Genomic DNA, 26,860 nt, shown 5'->3' with positions numbered 1-26,860 from the left:
TGCTGAGTTTTTGTATTTGAAACCTGAGGAGGTTAAATGGCAAGCAATGAGTTTGGGAAATAGGAGTTCCTTAGTAGATCTCAAATTATTGATATTTGGTGATTTTTAATTACTTTCTTCAGTGGCCACTTCTCAACCAATCAAATACAGGAAATGATCTACATTTTAATGAGTATAAACTGCCATGCAGTCCAACACAAAGCAGGTAAAATACTCTCCGTTTTCTAAGCTGCAGGCAGGGGGCGCCAACTGCAAAGAGAAGAACATTCTCTTATGCATTGACTGCAAATGCATAAAATTGAGAGAAAACTTTTTTGGGCTGATAAGTTATTTGCTTTGTGTTATGCTTAAAACAATCACTCTTTTCTTGATGGTGCCGAATAGGTAAAGTAAAATTGGCTCATGCTTTCGTGGAGGAGATGCAACGGAACAACGTCTCTCTACTAGAATAATAAGGTAAGAATTTAAAAAAGTGATTAATTGTGGTTCTAATATAATACCTAATATATCCACTATGGAGCTGCACAGTGGCGCAGTTGGTAGCACTGTTGGTCCTACCAGCTGTAGCAAGAAGGTCCTGGGTTCGATTCCCGGCCGGGGTCTTTCTGCATGGAGTTTGCATGTTCTCCCTGTGCATGTGTGGGTTCTCTCCGGGTACTCCGGCTTCCTCCCACAGTCCAAAAACATGACTGTCAGGTTAATTGGTCTCTCTCTCTCTAAATTCTCCCTAGGTGTGACTGTGTGTGTGTGCATGGTTGTTTGTCCTGTATGTCTCTGTGTTGCCCTGCGACAGACTGGCGACCTGTCCAGGGTGACCCCGCCTCTCGCCCAGAACGTAGCTGGAGATAGGCACCAGCGACCCTCCCGACCCCATTAGGGACAAAGGGTGAACAGAAAATGGATGGATGGATGGATATCCACTATGAAAAAATAAGCTATCGATCTTTGCCCTTACAGAGACTACGACCAGGAATTGACATGATGACACCTGTCAATCATTCAACTGAACCTGACGGGGTTCAACATCACTAACGAGATTAAATAATAGGAAATCATGAGCTAATGTTGTCAATGGGGAACATGCAACAGTCGTAACCCAGATTATGTAGAGAACGAAATACAATTTATTACATGTCCAACACCCAAACAGAGTCTGGACTGATGCAAGAAATGGATCAAGGCCTGTAGCCGAACTCAAGTCCAGGTGAATATAAATGTGGTAGACCAAGTACCACGTGTTCGTCTGCAAGAAGGTAACTGTTGGTAAACATCCCCTTTTTTTGTCATAATGACACATATTGATAGTCAAATCAAATATCAATAAGTAAAGGTAGTAGTTATGCTTGATTTTATGTGTGTAAGCTCCAATGGTAGCTCTGTGGCAGCATGAAAACATGATGCAGTAACTGCTGTATTAACATTTAAGCGCGTTTTTATGTTAATGTTAATTTTTAAGCGTTTTACTGGAGGCAGATTTTCAGAAGCTGGTATTTAAGTCATTACTCACCTGTTTTGTACGTGTAAATTGCGTCAGACAGCGTTCACATCCATTGAGACTATCCCCCTCATCATTCTTCCAGTGGCTGCGAAAGACTTGGGCTTTAACATTGATTTCTCCTTTGTGTCTCTTAAATAACCTTACAGACCTTATATAGGACAAGTTGGAGAATTTTCTTGCCTGTCGTCTTTACCTTAGTGTTGGCTGTTTAGGCTGAATACTCAAAAACTGTCTCGGGGAAACTCGTTGCGTTCTTCTTCTGTGTTTTTGTGTTTTATTGGCAGATGGCAAAACAACGAAGGCTGTATATACCGCCACCTATCGGGCTGGAGTGTGAACGTCAATGACAGAGGGAAAACATCAGTGTTGTCAGTGTCAGGGGAGGAGCGTCAGGTGGGCCCCCGGCCGGGACCCCCTCTAGGCTTCCAACCCTTTATCATGTGTGATGAGAGCTGGAGAAGACAGGCCCTCTCCTGTTGAGTATGGCGTATGCTGGATTATACATCATGGTGCCCCAGTAGATTATATAGTAGGCTGCCGCAGTCATTATTGACTCTTGGTTGCTAAAAACTTTACAAGACCGACTGATTTTAGTGACATAGTGGGTGTAAAATATTGAATAAAATGTTGTGGTGCATGACTGGCTTTATTTACGTTTAACTTTATGACACGCAAAATTACAAGTGGATCGTCCATATTGTCTCCGAGTGTATTCTGGGTAAAGCTTGTCACCAGCTTGTCCACCAACGTCATCATCAGTCACTTGGCAACAGATGGCGAACTAGCTAGAGCATTTTTACAGACTAAGTTAACATGAGTGGAAAACCATGGAGCGGCAAAGTGAAGAGGATGATTGAGATATTGAATCTTATCCCACACCACTGTATGAAGCTACATTTGCTGAAAGCTATATATTATAATTAACAAAAATAAAGGCTTATTAATCTATATAAAGTCTTTCACATAATGAATTGAGTAACTGAAAAAAATTGCTTGTAAATAATATTTATATTTATTGAAGGGTATGTACGTTAGAATATGTTAGCCGATATTTTTTTATATAATATTCAGTACTATTTTTACATTGTGCTGTCTAAAGGAAAAATAGCTTACAATTGTTTCCTGTTTGCAGAAAACACCGTTATATTTCTGTGTAAGATGAGGGACATCACTAAATGCAGCAGAGGTGACACTGGGAAGTCTTTACCATAATCACACTAATTGAAATGTAAGTTTGCATAAAGCTGCAGTCATTTCTGAAGAAAGAATGTTGGCGTTATGTGGTACAGCGCCAGCACTAATGACTTAATTTCTTGTAAATGGGAGTCTCCCGTCTGCCAAATTTCTGTTCACTGACTAGTTATGTGTCTCGTTAGTCTATTTTTCAGAGATCAAATGGTATTCACCAGACTTTATCTTGTGTGATTTTATGTCGTTTCATGTCAAAAGTAAGATTTTACTGTCAGAATTTTGAACCAAGAGTTAATTCATTTCTATTCTCAGAAACCTTACTTTGTTTCCTACAAACACTAAAAAAACCTAAAATCTAGCACACATGACTTTCAGTTCATAACAAATAACTCATGGAGAGTGCTGCATATAAGACTTTATTATAACCATTAGTTGATGGTACTTGTGCTAGAAAAATTAGTAATAGTATATTAGAATTATTTCATTACCTTACAGCAAGTTCGCGTTTTCCTAACAAATGGGAGAAAAGTTGGCAAATTAGTACATTTGTTTTGTGTTGACCAAAGCAAGAGTTTGGAGCAACTTTGGCCAAAAGAAGACTCTCATGCCCTCTGGTGGCAGCTGCTTTAAACAAAGCCACGTTACAACCACAAACTATGGTGGACTTAAAAGTCTGTCATTTAGTGAACCAAAACAAAAGAGCAAATATTTGTGATTAAATCAAGTTTTAAATTATACAAATTACCAAAAGCCATTTTATTTATAAGATAAAAGCTTGTAAAGGTGCTTAGAAAAATATTCAGTAAAAAAAAAAACACAGCCTAACCTTGTACATTTGCATGCATTACACCATTTTAAAAAAAAGCAAGTTCACTGCTTTGTTTTTCTCTTTTAAAAGCTCTAATGGCGTTTCAGCAACCAGGTGGGGACAGGCCCCCCAAGTGAGACAAAGTAGCTCCACCACCAGGGTTTCTCCGCTCTCTCCTCACGTTGCTGGTTCAAATCGGCCATCATGGCGTACTGGTTGTACTGGTTGTACGGGTCAAATCGGTCGTAGCTGCTCGAGGCCAAAACGTTTTCCTCCTCCTCCAAATCGGGGTCTAGAGCAGCCTTCTGCAGCACAAAGTCCACCCGGCCTGCAGACTGCATGCGAGTCGGCAAATGGACTTTCTTTGTAGCGCGGGCGTATCCGGGCGCCGAGGCGGTGACGATGTGGATGCCCGGGATGAGAAGCCGCCAGTAGTCTCCATTTTCAGCTGGGCAGGAACAAAAACGGTCGGTGTGATTATTTTGAAGCTGAATTTATAAAGACTTACTATGAAGGGATTACAATAAAGTTTCAGAGTGAAATATCTATACAGAGTCAGAGGAGCAATAGTGTGCAATTACTTTAAAATGCTTAAAACATTAATGTTACATGTTAAAATACGAAATTATCTGTTAAAAATACCCACTAAACTAAAAGTAAGGTTGAGAATAAACGTAAGTAAATTCCAGGTGTGGACAGGCCACTTGGCATTTACTTATTTGCCAGAATTTCTTTTTACTCAAAAGAAATCCTGAGTTCATTGAAAATAAATGAATAAATAATATTTATAACAATACTTTCACATTGAACTTTCTCACATTTTGTCACATCACTACTACAAACATCAATATATTTTGTTTTGATATTCTGGTTTAGACCAACACAAAATTGTGCGTAATTGTAAAGTGGAACGAAAGGAATACATGGACTTCTGCATTCAGCCTTCTTTACAATGATGCTCCTAAATGAAGCGTGGTCAACCGCTTCCAGAGGTCACAAAATGGTGACAGAGGTCAGATGAGATCAAAACCTTTGCAGCATCTAAGGTAAAGTGTGACAGAAAAGTCACACAAAACATGGCGGTGGCAGCATCATGCGGTAGGGATGGGATGGTAAACCAACCATGTATAATGGACTACCAACTGATGTTAATTTAACACATAAAATCCCAATAAAATTTTCCAAGTTAATGTTTGAAATGTGACAGAATGTGTGGAGGTTGTATATGAATATTGTGTTTTATCATTAACACATTGCGTATCCTCCAGGTATATTTACCAGTAGTGATGTCATGCCGTATTCCTCTGACTGATATTCTCGCACCTTTTATTCCTTTTCCCTCTTCATCTCTTACAAACCCTTTGATCCCTCTGTGAGCCTGGTCAGTGACAGCAACAAAAAAATCAATGTTTTCCTCCTTTTGTTTCGTTTTTGTCAATTTCTAATGAAAGGATTGCATCTACAAATGTTATCTGTGGTCAGTTCAGGTTCAGTAGGTTTTAACCAAAGTTATAAAAGAAAAATCTCACCGCCTCAATGAAGGCAATCATAGCTTCTTGGTTGTCCTGCCAGCTGAGGAACAGTTCTTCTTCAGGAGGGAATTTATCACATCCAAGAGACACGGTCACCTCGAAACAGTTGGAGTGAAGGTAGTTGAAGTCTTGCATACCTGATCATAGACAAACAAACTGTTTTAATTTTATTTCTTATAATATCAAATCACCTTACAGAATCCTCCTTTCTTGCCCCCCAACGTGCTGCATCATAGCTGGTCTTATACTGACCTCTACAGGGCTCCAGGCAGAATTACAGTTTCATATCACCAGATTGTCCCCCTCACATGGTTTAGAAATGCTTTTTCACTCACCGCCTGCAATGCTGCCCCACTGCGCTCCATTAATGACTCCTTTCTGGCTGCCGTCGTGGGGCGATCCACATTCTCTGGTTATTGCTGTGTTTGAATCTGCATAAGTTCTCGCGAGAAGTTTGAAAACCTTTAAATCAGACACAAATCTAAATTTAGGCAGGAAAAAATAAACATGTTATTTTCTGTTAAGGCTTTAAAAACAAATTCTTAATGTAGTTAAGGAATATATTGAAGTACAACCACTGATAATATATACTACTTATTGTATAAAGCTGTAAGTCTTTGTCTGGTGTATTTTTGGTTAAAATATGTTTGTTCTTCAGCCAGTGAAGTAATTAGAGGTGGGTAGAGTAGCCACAAATTGTACTCAAGTAAAAACAGTGTTACTTCAAAATAATATCATTCAAGTAGAAACAAAAGGTACAGTGATGCAAAATTGACCTCAGCAAACGTAATAAAACATACCTATGCTACCCATCTCTCACTGGACTATGAATTTAGCTCTTTACCAGCAAAATCTTGAGAGAGAACCCAAGTTTTTGCCATGCAGACCAAAAGTGTAAATTTGAAAGTATTTCTTTGTCACAAATATTGGGTTTTAAAATAAAAGGCAAAAACTAATACCATTCTGATTTTATTTATTTCCTTTTAAATGCACAACAATAAACTAGACTTGGAATGTGAATGCGAGAATATTTTTTCTTTTTTTTTCTTTTTGGGTTAATTACTTTAGACTGTTATCAATAGCAAGAACAAGATATGGGTCACTGTAGTCTACACACAGGGCCAGATGGATAGCTACTTTAGTAAATTAAATCATCCTTTCAAAACGACCTTTTTGTATTTATAGATTATCTTCGTCTGACATGAGAATTTTCTGAAACCTTGAAAGCCTGTGATTCACAGAACCTGTTTACCTTATCATCAGGTGTGGGGGAGAACATGTTCTGCCCACGCGGATGTTTGGACAGATCGTAGGGGTAGGAGACCATCAGGTCGCCGCTGTGGAAGCTGGCAGAGAGCACAAACGGGATGGAGCGGATCCACTTCATGACCGCATAGGTCTCTGGTGCAACCTGACGGCCAGCATTTAAAGACTCTTTCAGATGTCAGTCCAGTTCATCTTCTCCAAATCAACAAAAAGACTTTGTAGCAGTTTTGTCTTTTAGACAACGAAGAGTCATTCTGTACCTTACCAAACCAGTAATTGTCTGGGATGGGGATGTGGTCGGTGCGGAAGCCCTTCTGTCTGCGTCTTCTGTAAACGACGGTCGTCAGGTCAGGAAAGTTTCTGTTCAGGTCGATGTTCTGGGCGTTGTTTCGGCCAACGTTCCCATTGACATATCTGTCACCCTGTAGAATAAAAGATGTGTTGTTTATATATATATATACTGTATATATATATTTTTTTTTTTTTCTAGAAAACAAGCAGAACTGATCATTTTACTTTCAGGTATTTAAATGTGCAGGAAATGTTTCAGTGAACAGTTCTTAGGAAACTGATTTGAGTTTCTGGGCTATGCTGCCATCATGCTGCCATAAAGATTTAGCTTTTGAAATTAAATAACCCTTAACTCTTTATCTTCCCTGGAGTGTTCGTCGTCTGAGTTTAAACGATGTGGGAGAGTTGGTTGCTCTTTATGTAAATTAGTTTGCCTGCCACTTCTCCTCAATGTTAGAATGCTACTGTTAATAATAATGACCTGTGAACTGAATAAATGACCAACAGCTGTAGAGCAGGACTAACGGGCTAGTTAATGTTGGCAAAGTTAGGATTTAGACAGCCTTTACAATGGCATCTCCAGAATTAGAGAAAAAGCAGCTAACGAAAGCAATGATGTCAGATTATGTCACAGTAGTAACTGTCTAAAACACAAGTAAAATCACTGTAGTCATAAGGGCAATATCTCTCAAAAGGAGTGCATTAATTGTATTCAACATTCAGGGAAGCAACCTGGATAAGGAAGAAAGCTGAAAAACATAAATGATGTGAAAGTCAACAATTTTCAGAAATAAAACTATGCTTTGTAACTCTTTCCCTGCAGCCTTGCTGTTTGACAAAGTTAAATCCAAAGCTTAACTGTCTTAAACATATTTATTGGACGCAGACTTCAACATTCACTTGTGGAAGATAAGTGAAGGACAGAAGCCGTCCAGCTGGATCGCCTTCTGTCCTCCCTGAAACCTACTGGGAGAGATCGTCTTGTTGTTTTCATGTTTTATTCGTAGCTCATTTTAACTTCCAACTATAACCAGATGTTACTTCAAAACATTAACTTCCGTTCATTTTTGCAGCAATCACATTGTGAAACTAAAGCCTCTTTAAGCTTCTGAGGAAATGTGTGACAGCAGTTTAGTAAACAAAGCCGGTGCAGCGTTTCCCCCTTCTCAAGGATGAAATGCTGTTAAGCGTCACCTCTTCATCACTGTAGTTATTGTCAGCGTCCCCAGACACGGCCACCTCGTAGCCATCAGGGTTCATGGAGGGCAGGATGTGGATGCGGGTATTGTTGATGAGCGTCTGGATGCGCTCGTTTCCCTGCAGATACTCCGAACACAGGTACTGAGCCAGGTAGATCAGCAGCTGGCCACCTAGGGGTTCGTTCCCATGCATGTTGCCAACGAATTTCATCTCAGGCTGGACTAGGTAGGGCAACATTTAATATTAAGCATTAATACGACAAAAAGAAGTGCTGCGTGAATCGGAATTGCTCTCACGTAGCTGATGTTCTCCAGGTCTGGTTGAGAACTCGATCACCAGCAGCTCCCGGCCCTCTGTGCTGCGGCCGATGCTGTACGTCCTGGAGATTTCCGAGCATTGGTCCTCGGTCTTCTTCAGGATGTCGATCATCTGGGAGCTGGATTGGTAGGTGAACTGGATCTGTGCAGCAGCCTGTTGGGGTTGAGGAACCTCCAGGTCCTGAGCAGCCTCATCTTCTTGCTCCCCTGTGAAGAAATGTCACAAAAATGGCAGTTTGCTAAGATAGATGTTATCTGTCCAACCTGTCTCGTCTAATGCTTAAAACATTTTTTTAAATTATATCGAATATTAGTTAGCTTCAACTACCCCTGGTGGTTAGTAGAAGCCAACTAGCCACTAGGGCTAGTTTGCTAACCCTCCTGCAGTGTTTCTCAATTCCAGTCCTCACGCCCCCCTGCCCTGTAGGTGTTTCCCTTTTGCCACACACCTGGACTGAAAATTTTGGTGATTAACAAGCTTCTGCAGTACTTGATGGTCATGCAATCATTTCAATCAGCAGTTCAGGAATAGAGGCACATCTAAAACATGCAGAGCAGGAGGGCCTGAGGACTGGATTTGAGAAGCACTGCCCTAGTGGTTAGTTGACGCCAACTAGCTACTAGGGCTAGTTTGCTAACCCTAGTGGTTAGTTGACGCCAACTAGCTACTAGGGCTAGTTTGCTAACCCTAGTGGTTAGTTGAAACCGTTGACCTAACCAAGCAGCCTTTCTCAAACTGTGGTTCCCGGACCGCTGGTGGTCCGCGGGTGCCTCCTAGTGGTCCACGAGGTACTGCATGTAAACGGCCGTTTATTTTCCGCGAGGTGAGCTCAAAGTACGACGCTACAGTTAGCTTACCAAAGGTAGGGAGTTTGAGAAAACTGCTCTATGGTTTGTTAAATGGCTACCAGCATTTGCTTGATTTAGTCTTCTGGTTTATTGTGTTCAAAAAAGATGAAACCTGTCCGCCTTTTAAACCACAATAGACCTAATTAAGCTCCAAGTAACTGGTTTTCTCTGCCATGTTTCAAAAAGCAGTAAAAATCCAACAATACTCATTTCAGTTTGAGCTTTTTTTTAGTCAGGTTCGACACATTTAACTTCATAATCTGTTAATAGCTGGTGACTCTGCACACAGAGTTACTTTCCCGTCTTTGTTTTGAGCTGAAAGTGAGGCAGCACTGCAGCTCACAGAGTCACAGAAGAGCATAAGTTTATATGAAGTTGTTTAGTGAAGACATCTGGCTAACACACACATCAACTCAGCTCAAAACACCGTCCAGCTGGATCGCTTTCTGTCCTCCCTGAAACCTACTGGGAGAGATCGTCTTGTCGTTTTCATGTTTCATTCGTAGCTCATTTTAATGTGCGGTCATTCAATTCCATTTTCTCAGGATTTGTTTTAATCTAAGCCATAGATTTCTAATTTTAAAAACTCTTTGCTAAAGATAACAAGAAGTGTTTTTCTGCCACATTTCAGAGTCATGTGTGAAGCAGATGACTGTGAACTTTTGGGATGCGTTCACAGACATCAGGAAATGATTCAAACCTTCAGTTATTTTATGGTTATAGAACTGGATTGTGCAGTAAAATAAGATGCATTGTTCCCGAAGGAAGAAGAAAAACACTATAAATCGCCTTTTGAAATGCTGAGCAAAGGTCGAGCTGATTTTATGACTCTATTTTGACATAATGAAAATGATTATTTGTAAAAAGATATCTTTATTTTGAAAAGTGGATATTGTCACCAGAGGAGTTTTAAAAAAAAAGGAGTGATAGTTTATATTAACAAGACTGCCAAACAATGCTAATAAAAATGAGATAAATCAACAGGAAATCAGTTACACTCTTAGGCATGTTTTAGTTCCAACCGAAGACTTCAATGCATTTACTTGGCATTGAATGTGGGAAACAAAAACAAAGCAGCGCAGAATTGTGAAGTGACGGTCTGAAGGCTGTTTCATTTCTGGGCCTGTGGATGGGCTGAAAAAAACAAGAGATTCAGGCAGATAGCAAGACTGTGTGGAGAAAAATACAAAATTTATGAGAAATACAAAAAATGCTCTCAAACAGCAGCATGTTAAAACAAAAAGATATATATCTGAATTACTGTAGCTGCCACACCTGCTTACAGAATACCAAGGGAACCATTTAATCCCATAATAAATCTCATTGCAGTAACCCAGTCTGACATTTCTCTCACATTATCAGATTAATATGGGTAAATTGTCCTGCCATACTTGTCACATTTCTGATCAAAATGTTTTATTAAAACTGTTTCTTTTAAGTGCAATACAACTTTAAAAGGAGAATTTAATGTAAAGGAGTGATCTCACTGATCCATACCTTCCTTTATATCACAGCTAAGGGGGAGTCTTCATCCCTAAATCATTATTTCCTAATAATAAAAGTCAGACAAACTCTTGTTTTTCTATTTTGGTCCCTGCAATTCATCTGGCAAGAATTGAACACAAGTAAATAAACGACCGAGGTGCAGTGGAAGATTTTCTTTCCAATCTCTGTCAAGCAGAAAAGCCACAATAATAAAAAAAAAAAAGCATTTAAAACTTGTTTCTGGCCGTACCCGAAATATACTAAATCCTTTTATTACCTTTGAGACCCTCCAGCGGGTCATAACATCCCTCCTGGTCACTCACAAAGAAGCGATCGCAGTCCAGGAAGTACGGCCAGGCCATCTGGATCCCCTCAAAAGCATGACTGCATCTTTTGTGCGCTGCCTCACAGGCGCTGCGGCAGGGCCTCAGCACCTTGCTCCCCTCGCAGCGGGGGGCCAGAACCGAGCAGCCCAGCATCCGGATCTCGGGGTTGCACTGTCCGCCCAGCAGCTGCTCGACCACGCTGATGAGGAGGTACTCGACGCCAGTCTCTGCGTCCCTGCGGGTGCCGTGGCCGAGGATGTTCGGGAACATGGTGCGGGTGTAGGGCATGTCGTCGCAGTAGGACAGCAGGATGTCTGTGCATTTGGCTGTGATAGAAAGGAAAAAATCAGATTAGGGATATTTATCTATAAATGAAATTATTTGAACGGCTCCATTTTTCCACATCTTCCTACTCTTCAATGGATCACCACATATTTCATACTTCCACTAAACTTTCCATTAATACTCTAATCTTGTAGCCAGAGTTAATTTGTCATATGTGGCTGTAACAAATAATCAATAATGCACAGTTGGTATAATTCAACATGCATTGTGAAAACATATTAAAGTGAGCCATAATGCAATACAACTTTAAAAGGAGAATTTAGTGTAAACTTCATAAAATACTTGATTATTGGTGTCAGACAAATCACACTCTCAAGTTCTGCTGAGAGACAAGATAAAGATTAGTGTCGGTTTTATTTTTGAAAGGTCCATTATGTGTCTCTATTTGTCACTGTGTGCTATCCTCAATCATCTGGTCCTAAATATTTCCATTATCTGTGGAAATTAGAATCTGAATATTTCATGCCTCCATCGATCATCTAAAAATACTCAACCGGATCAGATTCGGTGAACACTCCGTGGCGTTATGGGATTTATGGTCCTGTTTGTGACAGAAATCAAGCGATTTAAAGAAGCCCATAGAACTCCTTTTGTTCATCAGAGGCGGATTTTTTTATTTCTTATTTTTTTAACTTTCCTGTGTCTTGGTACATTTTGGTTTCAAGATCAGAAGCGCGAGATGTTGTCATTAAAAATTCAAACATCCCTGCGACTTTCTGGGCTGCGATAAAAACGAGAAGATGACGAACAGTCCGTGCATGACGACTTTCTTCCTTCAAGCTGGAGGGTACTTACGCTTTTCTTCCACTGCTGGCTTGCACTGTCCTGCAAAACACATCAATTTGATCAGTGACCGCTAGGTGGCAGAGTGGTTTCTGTGAATGCAATAAACTGGACCGTAAACTCTCTTCATTCCCTTCCTCTTGCAGTGGCAGCTCTCTAATAAAAACGCCACACAACCCGTCTGGAAAAGCGCACTTATATGTTAAAATGATTTGAAATTAATTATGCATGGATGGAAATCAAATCGTTAAAATGAAAAGTCTCCAAACAAGCATCTGTCGGAAGTTTCACTCACGCGTGAACCCGATCGTGTCCAAATGCGCAGAGACTGTCCTGGAATAAGGATGAGAAAGTTTACCTCTTATCTGCGGGTCGCATCGCGGCACAGCTCCGCATAAAGGAACCAACATCTGCAGCAGAACCAGCAGCATTTTCCCCCCACGGTGTTATAACCCCACTCCGTTCTGTGGCACCTCGCTACACGCGCAGTCAGAGGGTGTGTTTTTCACTCGGACTGCGTGAACTTCCCAAACAAGCCAGACATTCCGATGAACTTCCACGAAATAGGCTGAGCAGTGGAGCTGCAGAGGAAATATGACTGTAGTAAAAATTTATGACAACTCAAATTGACAGTTCTTTCGTTTTTATGTGTTATGCACAATGGTTTTCTGTCATGTCTTAATTTAAAGGGAAAGCACCATTATTATGCTTTCTACTATTCAAGCCAAGTCAAAATGTCTGAGAGGTTTTAACTGCACAACTCACTTTTTATGTTTAATCCTTGTGACTGAAGTGGTTAAATCATTTCTTGCCTTTAAGTCATACTTTAATGTAATGGTAAAACAATGTAAACCCGAGTAAAAACAAAATGACTGACTATATGCTGCGGGGAACGCAGTTCCACCCTGCGCATCAACAATAGCTATCAAACCTAGTGAGGGTTTTACATCACTGTGGAGAAATTTGGTCAAACTTTCAGGTTTTCTAGCATGAAATAATTCCACACTACCTCAGTCAGATTCATGTCTGACCTTTGACTAGGCCACACAAGAACTTTATTTTTTTACACGTTGATTTTCAGGTGTGCTTTGGATTATTTTCCTGCTGCTCAACCGAAAGTCACAAACTGATGGCCGGACATTGTTTTTAATGTCAGATGTAGCGGGACACCCGTCAAGTTTCTGTTTTCTCATCAGTACACAGAATATTTTCTAAAAGGTCTTGGGGATCATCAGTTTGTTTGTTTTTACTTCATTTTTTGATAAATATGAGACAGGACTTTTAAAGTCATAAGCAGTGATTTTGGACTTGAAACTTTCTCAATGTTGAATCTTGAACCCTGACAGTTTTTGAGGTCTGCAGGACTTCAGTTGTTGTTTTGGTTCCTTTTGTGACTTCCTGGATGAGTTTTTGATGGACTTTTGGAGTCATTTTGATGGACCGTCCACTCCTCAGAAGGTTCAGCTCTGTTTAACTTCTTATTGGTGCTAAAATGCTAGGGATTTTGTAAGACTTCAAAGATTCAAATGTTAAGAGTTGCATGTCTTTTCTTCTCTGGAAATGCTCAAGTGTTGGACTAAAATTTAGTGTTAAATCAAAACGTCAACGCATTAGTTAACATTCAGAGAGCCTGAATAACTACTGATTACAAATACTTAGAGAGGTTATACAGACATCAGGCTTTCAGGAAACATAAGGCATAATTCAGTTTGTTTGGTCAACACTATATTTTCTAATAGGTCTAAATCTAGAAGAGGAATACACCTAACACTGTGTGGAAGTTGCAGTATTAGTTGACTTTCTAGCTGTGATTTTCTCAGATTATTCCAATATCACGTGGACTGTTGTTTTACATCCAAATCAAAGTAGAAGTGCTTGATGATTTGCTGCTGTTCAGGCAGAAACAAAAGCACCAGGATGTCAAGCAAACAGAGCCATGTAGCACCGAGACGCCGCTGCTAAACTTTGCATAAGAGCAATTATATTTTTTCTAGAGTGAGACACGGTTATTATCAGCAGACCTGATTACCACCCACTTCAGTTCATGTGTGCATCAGCGGAGCAGCTTTGCTTCCCCTCTCAATGATTTCTGGAAAATCCCAGACATGATGGCACGCTGTAATAGCTTTTTTTTTTTAAGTGAACGTGTTATACCTTTTCAACTAATTATAAGGTCTCCTCTTAAAGCTGAGCAGACCTGATTAGCATAATGGCAGAGTGAATATTCAAAAGGGTTCGAGGCAGGAGGGCAGGCAGGCAGGCAGGCGAGAAGGAGGTTGGCACAGAGTTAGAGTGAGGGGTACAAAAAAAACTGCTGCATCCTTCATCTATATCAGGAATATTGATGAGATCCTTAACATGTTCATGCATTATGCAAATTACAGCCTAACCCAGAAACTGAAAGGAAGTGAAACCTAACAGGGGAGATCATTCCTTGTGTGTAATTGTAAAGAGAGCTTGTAATCATGCATGTGCGTGGTACTGCTGAGGGAAAAGAGGTCTGGATCTGTGGGAAAAGGCTGAGTCACTCATGAAAGACAACTTGCTAAAAAAGTATTTACACCTTTTGTTGCACAACTAAAAGTGGGAAAAGTTCAGCGCCCATTTGGTACCGCTCTGGTACTTTGAAGTACTATATGCTTAGCTGCATTTAAAGCTGCAGGTCATTTTAGGTACGTCTCTACCGACTTTACACTACAACAGTCTGACATTATCTTTCACTCTTCTGTGCAAAATAGCTCAAGAGGAGTCAGACTGGATGGAGAGTGTCTGTGGACAACAATTTTCAAGCTCAACTGAATTTAAACTCGGACTTTGACTGGGTCATTTTAACAGAAACATGCTTTTAATCTAAAACCTTCCATTGTAGTGACAGCTCTATGTTCACTCTTAAAAAACAAACTTCCACTTCTGTTTCAAATCTTTTGCAGACTCCAGAATCGTCTTGTGTTTTAGCTCCAGCCGTCGTCCGTCCAACTAACTCTGACCTGATATTGAAGAAAACCGTTCTCACAGCATCAAGCTGCCACCACCACGTTTCACTGAGAGGACGGTGAGTTCAGGGTAAGTTTCCCTCCTCACACAGAGTTTGTCTGTAGGTGGAAAAGCTCAGTTTCAATCTCATCTAACTGGAGCCGTGACTAGATGTAAATATCTCTTCATGTCTTTCTTCCACAGTAGCTTTTTCAGATGAGGGCAGAGTGGAAAATAAGGTGTGTGAGGATGAAAGCTTAAAATCTTGAAAGCTTTATTCTGCAGAGGTTTGTTATTGTTGACTAATAAGAGAGGAGAAACTTCTTTATTCAGTTATAACTCACGCTCCAAGTGTTTGTCCCTTCCATCGCTCTAAACAATGAGTGGTTACAACACGTACGTCGCCACGCATACATCTTCTGTATGAGCAGTTTTAATTACCAGCTTCTCCTTTGTCAGCCTCCGATGATTGGGGTTAATTATGATGTGTTAAAATACCTGAGCTCTGGCTCCGTTTTAACCAAGAGTCGCTTTTCAGCACAAAATACATGAATTCAGAGGCTTTGAGTGCTTGAGTACTGATCTTCCTTCACTTAACGCTGAGAATAATTAAAGCCAGTCTGGTTTGCATGTGATTAAGCCAGATCCATTAGTGACTTAGCATAAACTAACTGAGGAGAAGAACATTGACCAAACTTTTTAATTAATCTTGGGAATATGCATAATATTGGAGAGGAAGTTTCTCTTTTGCAGCTATTTTTATGTCTTCGGCATTAGAAAGAGGACTAAATGGAACCAACAGGAAGACGTGAATGACTCTGCAACACTTCCAGAGAGACTTATGAGTCATATTTCTCTATTTCAATCTTTTTCCTTTTGGAAAAAACTCCAATTTTAGACATGAGATAATGCATTTTGGGGAACTAGACCTGTAATTTCACTTCCATTTCAAATGACTGAATGTAGAAATTTCTAAAATAAATCTTGAAATAAAATATAGCTTCCAAACTTACTTTAGTTGCCCAGTAAAGATGCATTCAAAAGAAATGTTTATTCATGTTTTAGTAGCAGTTTTTCAAAAATCCAGCCTTCAATTTTAAATATTATTGTTGAAATATTATTTGAAATATTATTGTTACTAAAAAAAAACCATTAACATCAAAAATAGTGAAACCCCTACAACAATTAATAGATGAAACTAGAGGATTTTATTTCATTTATGCTTTAACAAAATTGTGTTGAAACTTGTAATTAGTAATCCACGGCTTCCTGTTTTCTCTTTGCATAAATAGAGCTTTAAAAAAGAGACCTACGTCTGTTTTCCACTCTTCAAAATGGTAAAGACAAGACAACAATTCAGTATATTTAGATAAATATGTGTTGGTCTTCATAATCCTTAAAAAAAACAGCTACTTACCTAAAACGGCTGCAGTATGGTGGTCAGAAGAAACGGGCAACAATTCAGATGTTTGAAACTGCGAAACAAGTTTGTCTGAGAACCAAACATCAGGATGGTTAGAGGAGTAAAAGCAGTGGGAATATTGGAGTCACTAAGTCCCCATAGAAACTATTACACTCTATTTATATTCTAAAGAGGATTTTAAGACTTTTCAGATAAGTGTGAAACTCACTGATTCAAACATTCGACCCCATCGATGACAGCTTTACAATGAACATCTTTTATTGCACATAGTCTAATAATCACTCCGTCAGAGAACAGCAAGTGGCTCACAGGAGGGAAAAGACTCATGTGGGCAAAACGCATCTAATTAAACGTATTTTCTCCTATCGAAGCAGCTGTCGCAAAAGTATAACAGTGGTTGAAAAATAGTAATAAACTTGGCACAAACACTGAACAGTGTAATTTAAAGCACTTAGACACCATGGCTGTGCTACATCGAGTCTGTCCTCGACAGTCTAAACGAAAAGCTGCTCCTGTACAGTGCAGAGCGAAACACGTCAGCACACTCAGCCCGCGTCGATGTCCGCAGGAACCGGTCGACTGGCAAAAAAAAACAGAGGCTGCTAGTACAATTACGTCTCGGTTAGAAGAGGGTTTTCTAGTATATTCAGCTGCTAACTGGCTCTTTGGAGGGCGAGTCTGGTGATGAGCAGGAGTTTCTCACTGTCAACAAAGTCCATGAAAAGAATCCAACTGAGGCGGATTTTAATTTTGGGAAACGTTCCCACCGCAACGTTTTCAGCACGCTTTTCAAAAATTCACAAACGTGTGCGCGTACCTTCTGAGAACGGTGGGATTATCTGATCAGTCATTTTTTTGTTTCTAATTACACAGATCTGGGGGTTTGCGGGATGACGGGAAACTTAAACAAGCCGCGAAAAAAACTTCACATTACTGGAGAACCCCTCAACATTTACAGCACCTACAAAACTTTTTCACATTTTGTCTCATTCAGACCTAAAAATTCAACATCCATGAAAATTTTTACGTAATAATATATACCAAAACAAAGTTGTGCATAATTGTGAAGTGGAAGGAAACGTGTTCTCAGTGTGAGAAATGGAAAAGAAGGGTTAGGTTGAACGTCTCACCGAGTTCTGATCAGTCCGTCATGTGAAAGTAAGGAAAGAGCGGCGCAGCTGCAAACTAACCCCGACAAAGCTGTCCACCTAACCTGACAGTCAATCAGAGGAGCAGCCAGCTCAGGTAGGAGAACCTGTTGACGAGATAATCAGTCGTTTTACACTTCAGAGCTCTGGTTCTTATGGAAGCGATTGCTGAAAGAAAGCGGTTTGTAACAAGGGAAGTATGAGACACAGCAAACACGTGGAAGAAGATGCTCTGATTGGATGAAGACAACATTTGTTTTTCGGCTGAGTACGGAGGAAACTAACAATGCACATTCCACACCGTCACGGAGGTGGTGTATTCTGTGCAAGTGAACTGTTCAGTGGCTGCAGAGGAATTAAAACTGGGGTCAAAATTGAACTTCCGGCATTACAACACACAAACAAAGCTACAACGGAATGGTTTTGATAAAAGTATGCACATGTTTTAGAATGGCCTAGTCAAAGCCCGAGATGTAAATCCAATTAAATGGCGTTTACGTTTACGGCGAGACCGGACAATCGTGTTCACATGTTCTCAAGCTGACAGAGCTTGGGCTATTAAGAATTGTCAAAAATTTCCAGATGTGCAAAAGGACTTGCAGCTGTCTGAGGGTTTGTATCGACTCAGAGGACTGAAAACAAAAACAAGCCACACACTTCAGATTCTTACATGTACAACCTTTTGAAAACTGCGTATTATTTTTCTTCCATTTTACACATTTGCGCAGCTTTGGGTTGTTCCATCTCAAATTGCTGTTGGTTTATTTGTTGTATTTCAGCAACAAAACCGTTTCAGTGCCTGAAATGTCATGTTGCATTGCCACTGTAACATGACAATGGAGAAAAACTCAAAAGAAAGTGAGTATTTTTGCAAGTTACTGTACAGTTTCATGATGGATGGGAATAATTACGGAGATCCAAAGAAATAAAAATTATTACTTTGTGCTTATAAACCTGTTGTTAATTTGATTCATCTAATTAAATGCAACATTTCCCATTGCTTAAAAGACCTGGATATCAACTGTGGAGAAGGTAAAAAAAAAAAAATCAGAAAACATAATGAGTCACATTTTTTACACACAAACCATTGGGCTTTTAGGGAACCAGAGGTAGATTAGTGTGCGAACCTATCATTAAACATTTCTCCCCTTTTGTTCTGCTGTTGGTCTTCAGCCACTGTGATGTGGCCCAAAATAGACAGACTGTGTGGAAACTGTAAGGTACTGAGAGACACAATAACACCTTTCATATTTCTGCCTTCTTGTGGCACTTGTTGACAGTAACAAAAATATAAACCATCACCAGGCTCATCCTGCAAAACAGCTTCTGTCTCCTGCAAGCTCAGAAGTTTTAGGAAATGTCCTCGGACAAAGTGCATCAATATTCAGAGACCGACAAGACGACGCGAAGCTTTCTAGCACAAACGAGTTCTTGCGTGTCCCGGTGGGTTCTCTGGAGGTTTCCAGGAGTGCGAACTTGTCCAGGGTAATGAAAACAATAAGATGGTTGGTTGGTTTAGCACTGAAAAGCTACTTCTTACACGTCGCTGACTCCAGTCTCTTGTTTTTCAGTTTGAAATAACCTGAATCTGTGACGTCCAGGGGGGGGAAATTGGTTGGTTTCTGTGTTGTTTGTTGAGGCTAATGAATCACAGACCCTGCTGTTTACCAGAACCATCCTATCGAAACTCGCCTGTCTCCCCTACATCATATCTCTACCCGTCCATCCTCCCACTCATGCCTGCCTTTCCATTCCTCTCCACCCACAACCTTTCTTTTTTTTGCTCCTTCTTCACCCACAATCTGTCCATTCCATCTCCCCTCCCCGACAATACCCTGTAGTCTCCATCTCCTCCGCCCGCCCACCTCCTCCTCATGAGCCAACCTGTTTTTGGTGCTGGCTCGCTCTGCTGGAGAGCATCTGTCACATCCAAATCCATCACATTTTTGCCATTAGCTGATCCGCTGAAGACAGTAGTCATTCTCCGTGTCCACAGAGCTGTTGTGGCCCGACGAAGGGTAAAGGTCGCGGCGCAGCAGCTTGTTGACGACCGTAACCAGGACCTTTTTGTACTGCTGGCGCAGCAGCGAGTAGGCAAACGGGTCGGACGCAGCCTTGCTGTACGTCAGGCACTTACTGACGATGCCCCAGTGTCGGTTGACGTCTACGAAGGGGAGAAGCTCGGCCAACCTGAGGAGAGAGAAGGTGAGCGCTGAACAGAGACGCAGACCCAACCAGGAGATTTCATTTCTCACCTTTAAAATAACAAGGATTTTGCTAAACAGGATCTGGTGTAAGAGGATGTTGTGGGAAGGCAGTCCATCACAGGCCTTATCCACAGAAATGTCCTTAATCCACACAACAAATGTTAAATGTTGTATGTTAAATTATTATTCAGTTTAACAATTGAATAAAATTAACTTAAAACAAAGAGTATCTTCCAATGAGACAAGTGGCTTTCTAACAAAATACCTTCAAAAATATATCTAAAAGGATTTTCTACAGGAGAAAAAAATGCATATGCTGCATTTTCATTCTGTTACTTAGTCAACACAGTCATAAAGATAGTATTTTTTCTGTCATACTGACCACTCAGAGTGGTTAGATCAGCAGCAACTTATAGTGAAGTGCTTTAGCCAAAATGGCATTCATGTGAGAGGAAACTGGAACTGAACCCTTAACTTTCAAAACTCTTACTGATGTAGTAGAGGTAAATTAGTTTGCACCCGTACCAAGATGTAAGGAAGGGCAAACAATTTGTTGCTTAAATTGTGATGACAAAGTTAAATATTAAATACAATGTAATTAATGAAAAATGATGTCTAAAAGTCACAAATTCATTATTTTAATAATGACTTCTTCTCAGTGTCTCAAGTGTTGCTGGAGTCTGGAGAAAGTTTTACTGACACCTTTGCAAAAACACCTAAAGCTAAGGTCTACTTTATGACTAGGCCATTCAAGCAGTTGACAATGCTTTGACCTCAACCAGGCTTTGCAGCTCTGACTGTATGTTTAGGGTCTCAAGAGTTTTGCAGCTTTTTGACTCGGCACAAACTTGAAGGAAAACAGAAATTAGTATCAGCCATGGGGAAGTCTGGCGAATGCTTGTCTATCAATACAGTAAGTATGAGCTATAAAATATGATACAATAAAGCAACGATGGCTAATAAATAAAATGATTAAACATGCACCACAAAAGCCATGATTTCCCACACAACTGGGTCCTAATTTCCAAAAAATGATTCCATCCGGATCGTTTTCCCTGCTTGCTCTGATGTTGTGCCACTAAAATGAAATTGGATCATACGGGCGCAATTGGGTTGGAGATCATTGCAATTTACCAGCACACGGCTCATCCAGATGAGATATTTAGGTCCCAGCTGGAGGCTTTCACAGGGTCAGGAGGTCAAGTTATGCGCTTCAACAAGTCAGTCAGGAATCTTTCCCTGATAACGTCTCATCCTCTCGCCAGAAATGTCAACCTCATGGATTTTCTGGAGAAACATGTTTTAGCTCCATGTTTCAGTGTTTGAATTACAGCATTAATGGGATTTTCTTGAGATGAGCATTATGGCTTTCTACCCCAGGGAGAAATGTCCAGTGGGGTCCTTCAGAACAATATACCTGCTGTTGTGATGTAAAGGAATTTTCTATCTTTCATTTGCATGTCCATTCAGAGGGAATGGACGCCCCATGCTGTTACACTGTTATCTAAGGAGTTTGCTCTCCAACCTCAACTGTAATCTGACGTTTTTCGATTGCTAAAACCTCAATTTGGTTATTCTACACTGAACAGAGATTCTTTAAAAACCAAAGTGGCATTGGTGAAACCTTTAATCTGATAAAGAATCTCAAAAATGCTTTGTCTGCATTAGCACTGAGTCAGATTGAGACAAGTGTGAATAGCACGTTTCAATGAACTTTTACTGAATTATTCCACACTCTTTATAGATGTTTTATAACACACACATGGGCTTTCTTTGTGGAAAAAAGGCGAAGAATTCTTAGTTTTCTCAAAATTATGATTGAAACCAAATCATCCACCAGTTCAGTAAAGACCTGGGCACATCCAGACCCCTCTGATGTTCCCCACTGCGATCTGCAGAAACTCTAATATAAAACATGCTTACGTTTTTAATTCTGCAGCGAAATATAAATGCTTTTATTTTGAAAACCCATGTTTTTGAATCTTTTTTTTTTTTTTTGGAGATGACTCTCTTATCTCTACTTGGGTTTGTTTTGAGTCAATGTTAGTAGCATTGCAAAGAACTGTTCAGATGAACCCTGCTGCAAGAAAGTTCAAGGTTCAAATCCAGGAGTTTAGAATATTTTCCCAGTGAATGTTTTTGTTCTCTCTGGGAGCTCTGGCTTCCTCCTACACTTAAAAACATGCACGTTAGGTCAATCGGGTCCTCAGAAATGTCTTTCAGGTGTGAGTCAGTGTGTGGCTGTTTGTCCTGTGTGCCTCTGTTGAAGCAAATTATTATCTGATTAATAATTGATTGCTCTTAATGTTTTGACTACACCTCATTTCCCATTTATTTATCCATTTTTTGTTGTTTAAGTAGGGTTTGTCTGATGTGTCTGGCTGTCTAGAGCCTAATTCATTCAACAGCCATCACTTTACAATCCAGTTCGATGAGATGTGAGTGTGAGCAGCAGAATTTCACCTGATGTGGCAGATCTTTGAGGTGTTTGTCTGTTGCATGTCTCTGCAGTGAGACGATGACTGACAAAGATATTCAGACTAAATCAAGGTAGCTGTTCGAGCTGCAGCCTATTAACTTACATGAGTTGGGTTGTTAATTTTTAAAGCTCTCACTCAGGGGTTTTGCACTACATTAAATGATGTGTGAATTCCCATCAGGTAGTCTTACCTCGTAATTACATAAGGAGCAAAGCAGATGATAAATGAGCCGATGAAGATGCTGATCTTCTTTGTGGCTCTCTGCTTTCGCCTCTTCTGCTCAGCTAAACACCTTTGTTTGACGCTGCAAACAGCAAAGAGAGACATTAAGTCCAAAAGTCCCACAAATCAACAGATAGATAAATAGAAGAGCGTTCAGATGTCACATACGAAGGTACAAAAGTGTAACAGTTCAATTAAAAAATGTTCTGTGAAAGAAAGATAGAAAGATAGAAAGAAAGACTGAGTTAAATATAGTGTGACGATCCTACATAGCCACATTCTAATGAATAAATAACTAAGTATTCAAAATTGATTGCATGTAATACTATGGAAGTCCAACGGTGCCACAAATGAGCAAATAAATACATTAAATATATTTAATTGATTCCCAAATGGGCCACTATTCAATGCATGAATGAAAAGTCAAAATATTATTGAGTGAGTGAGTGAATGAATGAATGAATGAAATTCAGTATGAAATAGAAATACTGAGGAAGCTGACTTGCATTTCTTAAGTAATGCACTATATCGATCCATCTATCTATCATTGATGTATTTCTAAATTAAATGTATCTGTGTCCAGATCAACTTTACTAATGACTTGTACGAATAATTATTTAAGTAATAATTTATTACAAGGCGATACTTATTTTCAATCACTATTTAAGTGTGGAAATAATAACTAAATGATTAGAGTAATTTTAAAATAAATACAGTAACTGTAAAATAAAATATGTACAATTATTAAAGCATAAATTGTTTCAATATTCCTGTAACGGACAGAGTTTTTGGGGGGGTTCCTGACTAAACTAAATCTACTGACTCTCTAATATGAATGGTAACTCAAGTCGTTCTTTTTGTTTTAGTCTTCAGCAGTTTCTTCTTCTACTGTTACAGTAACTGAGACAAAGAGCAGGCAGAAGGGGGAGCCAAGCAGAGGACGTGTGGTGCCTGTCCTATCGGTAATAATTGCGTGACATCATCTGAGTTCTGCTGTCGTGTGAGTGGGGCCTGTGGGATTTGTTTCATGTTAAAGTGAGTGACTGGTGACCAGTACGGCCGGACCGAGTCAAAGAAACCCAGCAGCGTCTGGATGCAACACTGATGACGGAAAGAGAAAACTAAAGCTTCCCAGAAAATTCTCACTTATATCTCGAGCAAGAAATAATTTTAAATGAAATATTGACACAAAAATCTAGTGCAGTCTTATTAAATAAAATGTGAATCAATAATTCAGTGTAGTTTAAACTTAATATTCCCAGTGAGTGATTAAATTCAAGCCCCGTTCCTGGAATTTGATTGGTAATGATGTAGTTGAAGGTATCACAATAGCATAAGGGTGATATATGTCTTTTTTTAAAGAACAAATGAATATTTTTATTGACTATTTATTGAGGCGTGGTATTCCCTCTGCATGGAAAAATCCTCAGGGGTTTGTTACCCAGTGGACATGATTAAATCTCTCCTTTAAAACAAAAATAATCCACATCTTACTGCAGGTGCTAAATTTTATGAGCTTTCTTTACAGCTGTTTGCTGTTTTTAGTCTTGATGGATTACATTTCATATTTTATGGTTAAACTGTCTTGATTGAAATTTGTCAAATGTTTTAACATTGAAAATGTGCCTTTTGTGCTGATTTCTGTCTTGGTCAGGATTCTCTTGTAAAAGAGGTCATTTATATTGATGAGACATTTACTAGATTAATAAAGGTTTAAATAAAAAAAGGACATTAGATGTACTATTCTCAATGTATTAGTGTAGGTATTAGCCTTTTATTTATTGATTAGTTTAATATTTACTGTTTTAATGCCTAATTAATAACTAATTGATAGCTATCCTGTACACATTTATTTATTTATTCATCGCAGTTTTTAAGAACTTTATTTAAGAATTATGGATGCATTTACTTACTTCATATATTTATTATCTTTTTAATAAATGAGATTTTAAATAGCTATTTAATTTGCTTTGGCTATTAAATTATATTTGATTACCTTTATTTTCACTAATACGAAATATACAATGAAATTATGTGGTTTTTCTATAGATAAGGTGGTTTGAAAATATCAAATGCACACAAAAACCATACATACTTACACTAGATTTAAACAATCAACACCCATGTAGTTGAAGAAATAAAATGATCGAAATGATGCTGACATAGATTACAAATACTGGGAAAAATAAACAGAACAATCACTTCCACGTTGATTACGCAAACAATTAAGACAACAGCATATTTCAAAGTGATTGAATGCGGTGTTGTTTATTAAATTATGGCACGTCTGGCGAGCCATACTTGTCACATTTTAGTAAAAGCGTTCGGGTAAACAAGTTTGAACGAACAAAAAGTCACCTTGGGTGGATGTCGACCAGCAGAAACAGAGTCTGCATGGTGATGATGTCGATCCTCTTGCAGTGAAACCTGGCGACTTTCAGCACTTTCAGGTAGGTGAAGCACAGGATGAGCAGCGACAGCGCGAAGCTGGTGGCGTGGAAAACCACGGTGAAAACCGTGAACTTAACTTTGTCGCTGCCTCCCCCGCTGGGCTGCAGCGTGCAGGACGCGTACACGTCGCTGTAGTCCACCCAGGAGAAGAGCAGCGCCGTCAGGGAGAAGGTGAAGGAGTGCAGCCAGGAGTAGCCCACCATGATCACCGCGTCCTTGTAGCGCATCTTGGTGGCGTAGCTGAGCGGGAAGACCACCGCGATCCAGCGGTCGATGCTGAGCGCGGCCATGCTCAGCATGGTGTTCGCAGTCAGGAACGTCTCCAGGAAGCTCACCGTGTGGCAGACGCAATCCCCGAAGGGCTTCTGGTTCCTGACGACCCCCAGCAGGGTGGCCGGCATGTTGAGCACCGTGATGAGGATGTTGCAGAAGGACAAGTTCATGGTGAAGACGCCGGGCACCTGCCGGCGGATCTCGGTGCTGTGGACGAAACATAGCAGCACCAACAAGTTTGACAGCAGAGACACGACCGCGACCACGACGATGAACAGAGCGAAGAGAATGTCAGCAAAGTCCATGTCTCTCACAGCAGAGAAATAAAAAAAATAATAATAATCCCCTCTTAGGTTACCTGCGCCTGTTGGCTGCAAACAAGTACCTAAAGTCAGCCGCCACTCATGTCTCCGGAAAGGATCCCAAATTACATTCACTTAAAATCCCGGCGCGTCCGCGCGTCCTCTCCAACTTCCCCGGGCGCTATCCAGCGTGCTGAAAACAGCCAGCATCTCCCACCTCACACTTTCCATCTAGTTCCCATTAACACCCCGACTTCAGAGTAGAGAGAGGAGCTGTGGCAGAGGGAGGCGAGGCATGCCTCTCAGCGGCAGCAGGCGGCCCACTCGTTCAGATCTGGTGGGGGGACTGGAAGGACCCGGGTGGTGAACAGCACGTCCACTGAAGTGAGTGACCTACATAGCACGTGAAGAAACGGCGAACGCAGCCAGAGGCAAGAGAGCCACTGTTTTGTTTTTGTTTTTTTCGTCTACAAAACAAGAAAAAAAAATCATCTCAACTCTTACCTCCAATAGAGTAAACACGTTTCAATGAGATCTCACTTTTTAGTTCCCAAACATAACAGAAGACCGTACAACACGTGAGGCATGACTCAAGTTTCGGCTGCCTGAATATTAGTAGGCAGGATGAAGAGGAACAGAACAATGTGCTGCTGCTGCTGCTTCACCGGAGACCAGTTTGGCACCAGATGCGCGCGCACTGCGATCTGGCGCAGGCTAGTTTCCCCGCAAAGTGCGCCATTATTTATGTCGGCAATGCAAAAATATTAGAACATCTGAAAAACTGCAAGTTGGAGTGGCACGATTGTTCTTTTTGTCTCGTTTAAAACCAAAAACAGCAACTTATTTTTGTCTTGCTTTCTTTACACATGGGATATGAGAAGGAGTCAAAACTTTAAGGATTCCCCGAACACACAATCTGCTTCTTTTTTTACTGAAAAAAATGCAGATTTGAGCATTAACAATAAACTATTTCTAGGGATTTTTATTGATTTAATAGAAATTGAATGTTAATCCTTTTATACTCATGTGCATAACGTATAAATATATTTATATATCTATAGATATGCATGTAAAGTATCATTAACTTGATGCTTTTATTCGAATTGAAAAATCCTTTGGTTTAATAACTGATGAAAACAAAATGTTCAGGGCTTCGTGAAGTCTCAGGGGAGCATATGCTCATCTGAAACCTGAACATGTTTATTTAGAGGCTCTGAAGCAAATATGAAATCTATACTAAACAAATTAAAACAGCTCTTTCATCTTATAACAAAGACACAACTTCAGTTAAGCACGTTTGCACTATAAAAACAGTTTTTGTAGAATATCAAACGTAATACATTTTATATCAAGAAAATGTGTTCTAATATTAGCTGCTTTGATTTGGTAGAAAATCCTGTGAAAACATTTGAATTACAATTAAGCCAAGGATGCTCCTTCACTCAACTATGAACCAAATTTATCACCAGTCTGACAACAATTAGACTGGT

General features: G+C 40.0%; 2 protein-coding genes and 1 long non-coding RNA gene across 5 annotated transcripts; 1 reads left to right on the top strand and 2 right to left on the bottom strand.

Moving 5' to 3' along the window:
- The first annotated feature begins 620 nt into the window (after window positions 1–620).
- Window positions 621–22,206, top strand: LOC116732924 (uncharacterized). The gene is made up of 3 exons (XR_004341910.1): window positions 621–654; window positions 9,328–9,329; window positions 21,798–22,206. It is a non-coding gene; the product is annotated as an uncharacterized LOC116732924 (long non-coding RNA).
- Window positions 3,087–17,527, bottom strand: LOC116732921 (carboxypeptidase Z-like). Of its 2 annotated transcripts, XM_032583527.1 has the most exons (13): window positions 17,418–17,527; window positions 16,282–16,356; window positions 12,250–12,472; window positions 11,904–11,933; window positions 10,715–11,089; window positions 8,083–8,310; window positions 7,781–8,007; window positions 6,556–6,717; window positions 6,282–6,440; window positions 5,365–5,491; window positions 5,027–5,166; window positions 4,776–4,875; window positions 3,087–3,945 (listed from the first exon to the last, which is right to left on the bottom strand). In XM_032583527.1, the coding sequence occupies exons 3-13, from the start codon at window positions 12,320–12,322 to the stop codon at window positions 3,590–3,592; spliced, it is 1,977 nt and encodes a 658-aa protein (XP_032439418.1). In that variant the 5' UTR covers window positions 12,323–12,472; window positions 16,282–16,356; window positions 17,418–17,527; the 3' UTR covers window positions 3,087–3,589. The 2 variants fall into 2 exon arrangements, with proteins under 2 accessions (XP_032439418.1, XP_032439420.1); XM_032583529.1 differs by lacking the exons at window positions 16,282–16,356; window positions 17,418–17,527 and having other exon boundaries at window positions 12,250–12,499.
- Window positions 16,521–26,406, bottom strand: gpr78b (G protein-coupled receptor 78b). Of its 2 annotated transcripts, XM_032583531.1 has the most exons (4): window positions 25,427–26,406; window positions 24,703–25,275; window positions 22,313–22,426; window positions 16,521–19,625 (listed from the first exon to the last, which is right to left on the bottom strand). In XM_032583531.1, the coding sequence occupies exons 2-4, from the start codon at window positions 25,236–25,238 to the stop codon at window positions 19,388–19,390; spliced, it is 888 nt and encodes a 295-aa protein (XP_032439422.1). In that variant the 5' UTR covers window positions 25,239–25,275; window positions 25,427–26,406; the 3' UTR covers window positions 16,521–19,387. The 2 variants fall into 2 exon arrangements, with proteins under 2 accessions (XP_032439422.1, XP_032439421.1); XM_032583530.1 differs by having other exon boundaries at window positions 24,703–26,406.
- Window positions 26,407–26,860: the final 454 nt, after the last annotated feature.

This window comes from Xiphophorus hellerii, chromosome 14 (genome assembly GCF_003331165.1).
Source record: "Xiphophorus hellerii strain 12219 chromosome 14, Xiphophorus_hellerii-4.1, whole genome shotgun sequence".
NCBI lineage: Eukaryota > Metazoa > Chordata > Actinopteri > Cyprinodontiformes > Poeciliidae > Xiphophorus > Xiphophorus hellerii.
This window is presented reverse-complemented; position numbering and strand designations above follow the sequence as displayed.

Coding starts and splice junctions, on each gene's coding strand:
- LOC116732921 (XM_032583527.1), bottom strand. CDS start 12,322: ATGCTGCTGGTTCTGCTGCAGATGTTGGTTCCTTTATGCGGAGCTGTG. Junction 6,441..6,555: donor ACAATTACTGGTTTGGTAAG/GTACAGAATGAC, acceptor GCTGGCCGTCAG/GTTGCACCAGAGACCTATGC. Junction 3,946..4,775: donor ACGGCATGACATCACTACTG/GTAAATATACCT, acceptor GTTCCTGCCCAG/CTGAAAATGGAGACTACTGG.
- gpr78b (XM_032583530.1), bottom strand. CDS start 25,373: ATGGACTTTGCTGACATTCTCTTCGCTCTGTTCATCGTCGTGGTCGCG. Junction 22,427..24,702: donor CTGGTCGACATCCACCCAAG/GTGACTTTTTGT, acceptor TGCTGTTTGCAG/CGTCAAACAAAGGTGTTTAG. Junction 19,626..22,312: donor GCTCCTTATGTAATTACGAG/GTAAGACTACCT, acceptor CTCTCTCCTCAG/GTTGGCCGAGCTTCTCCCCT.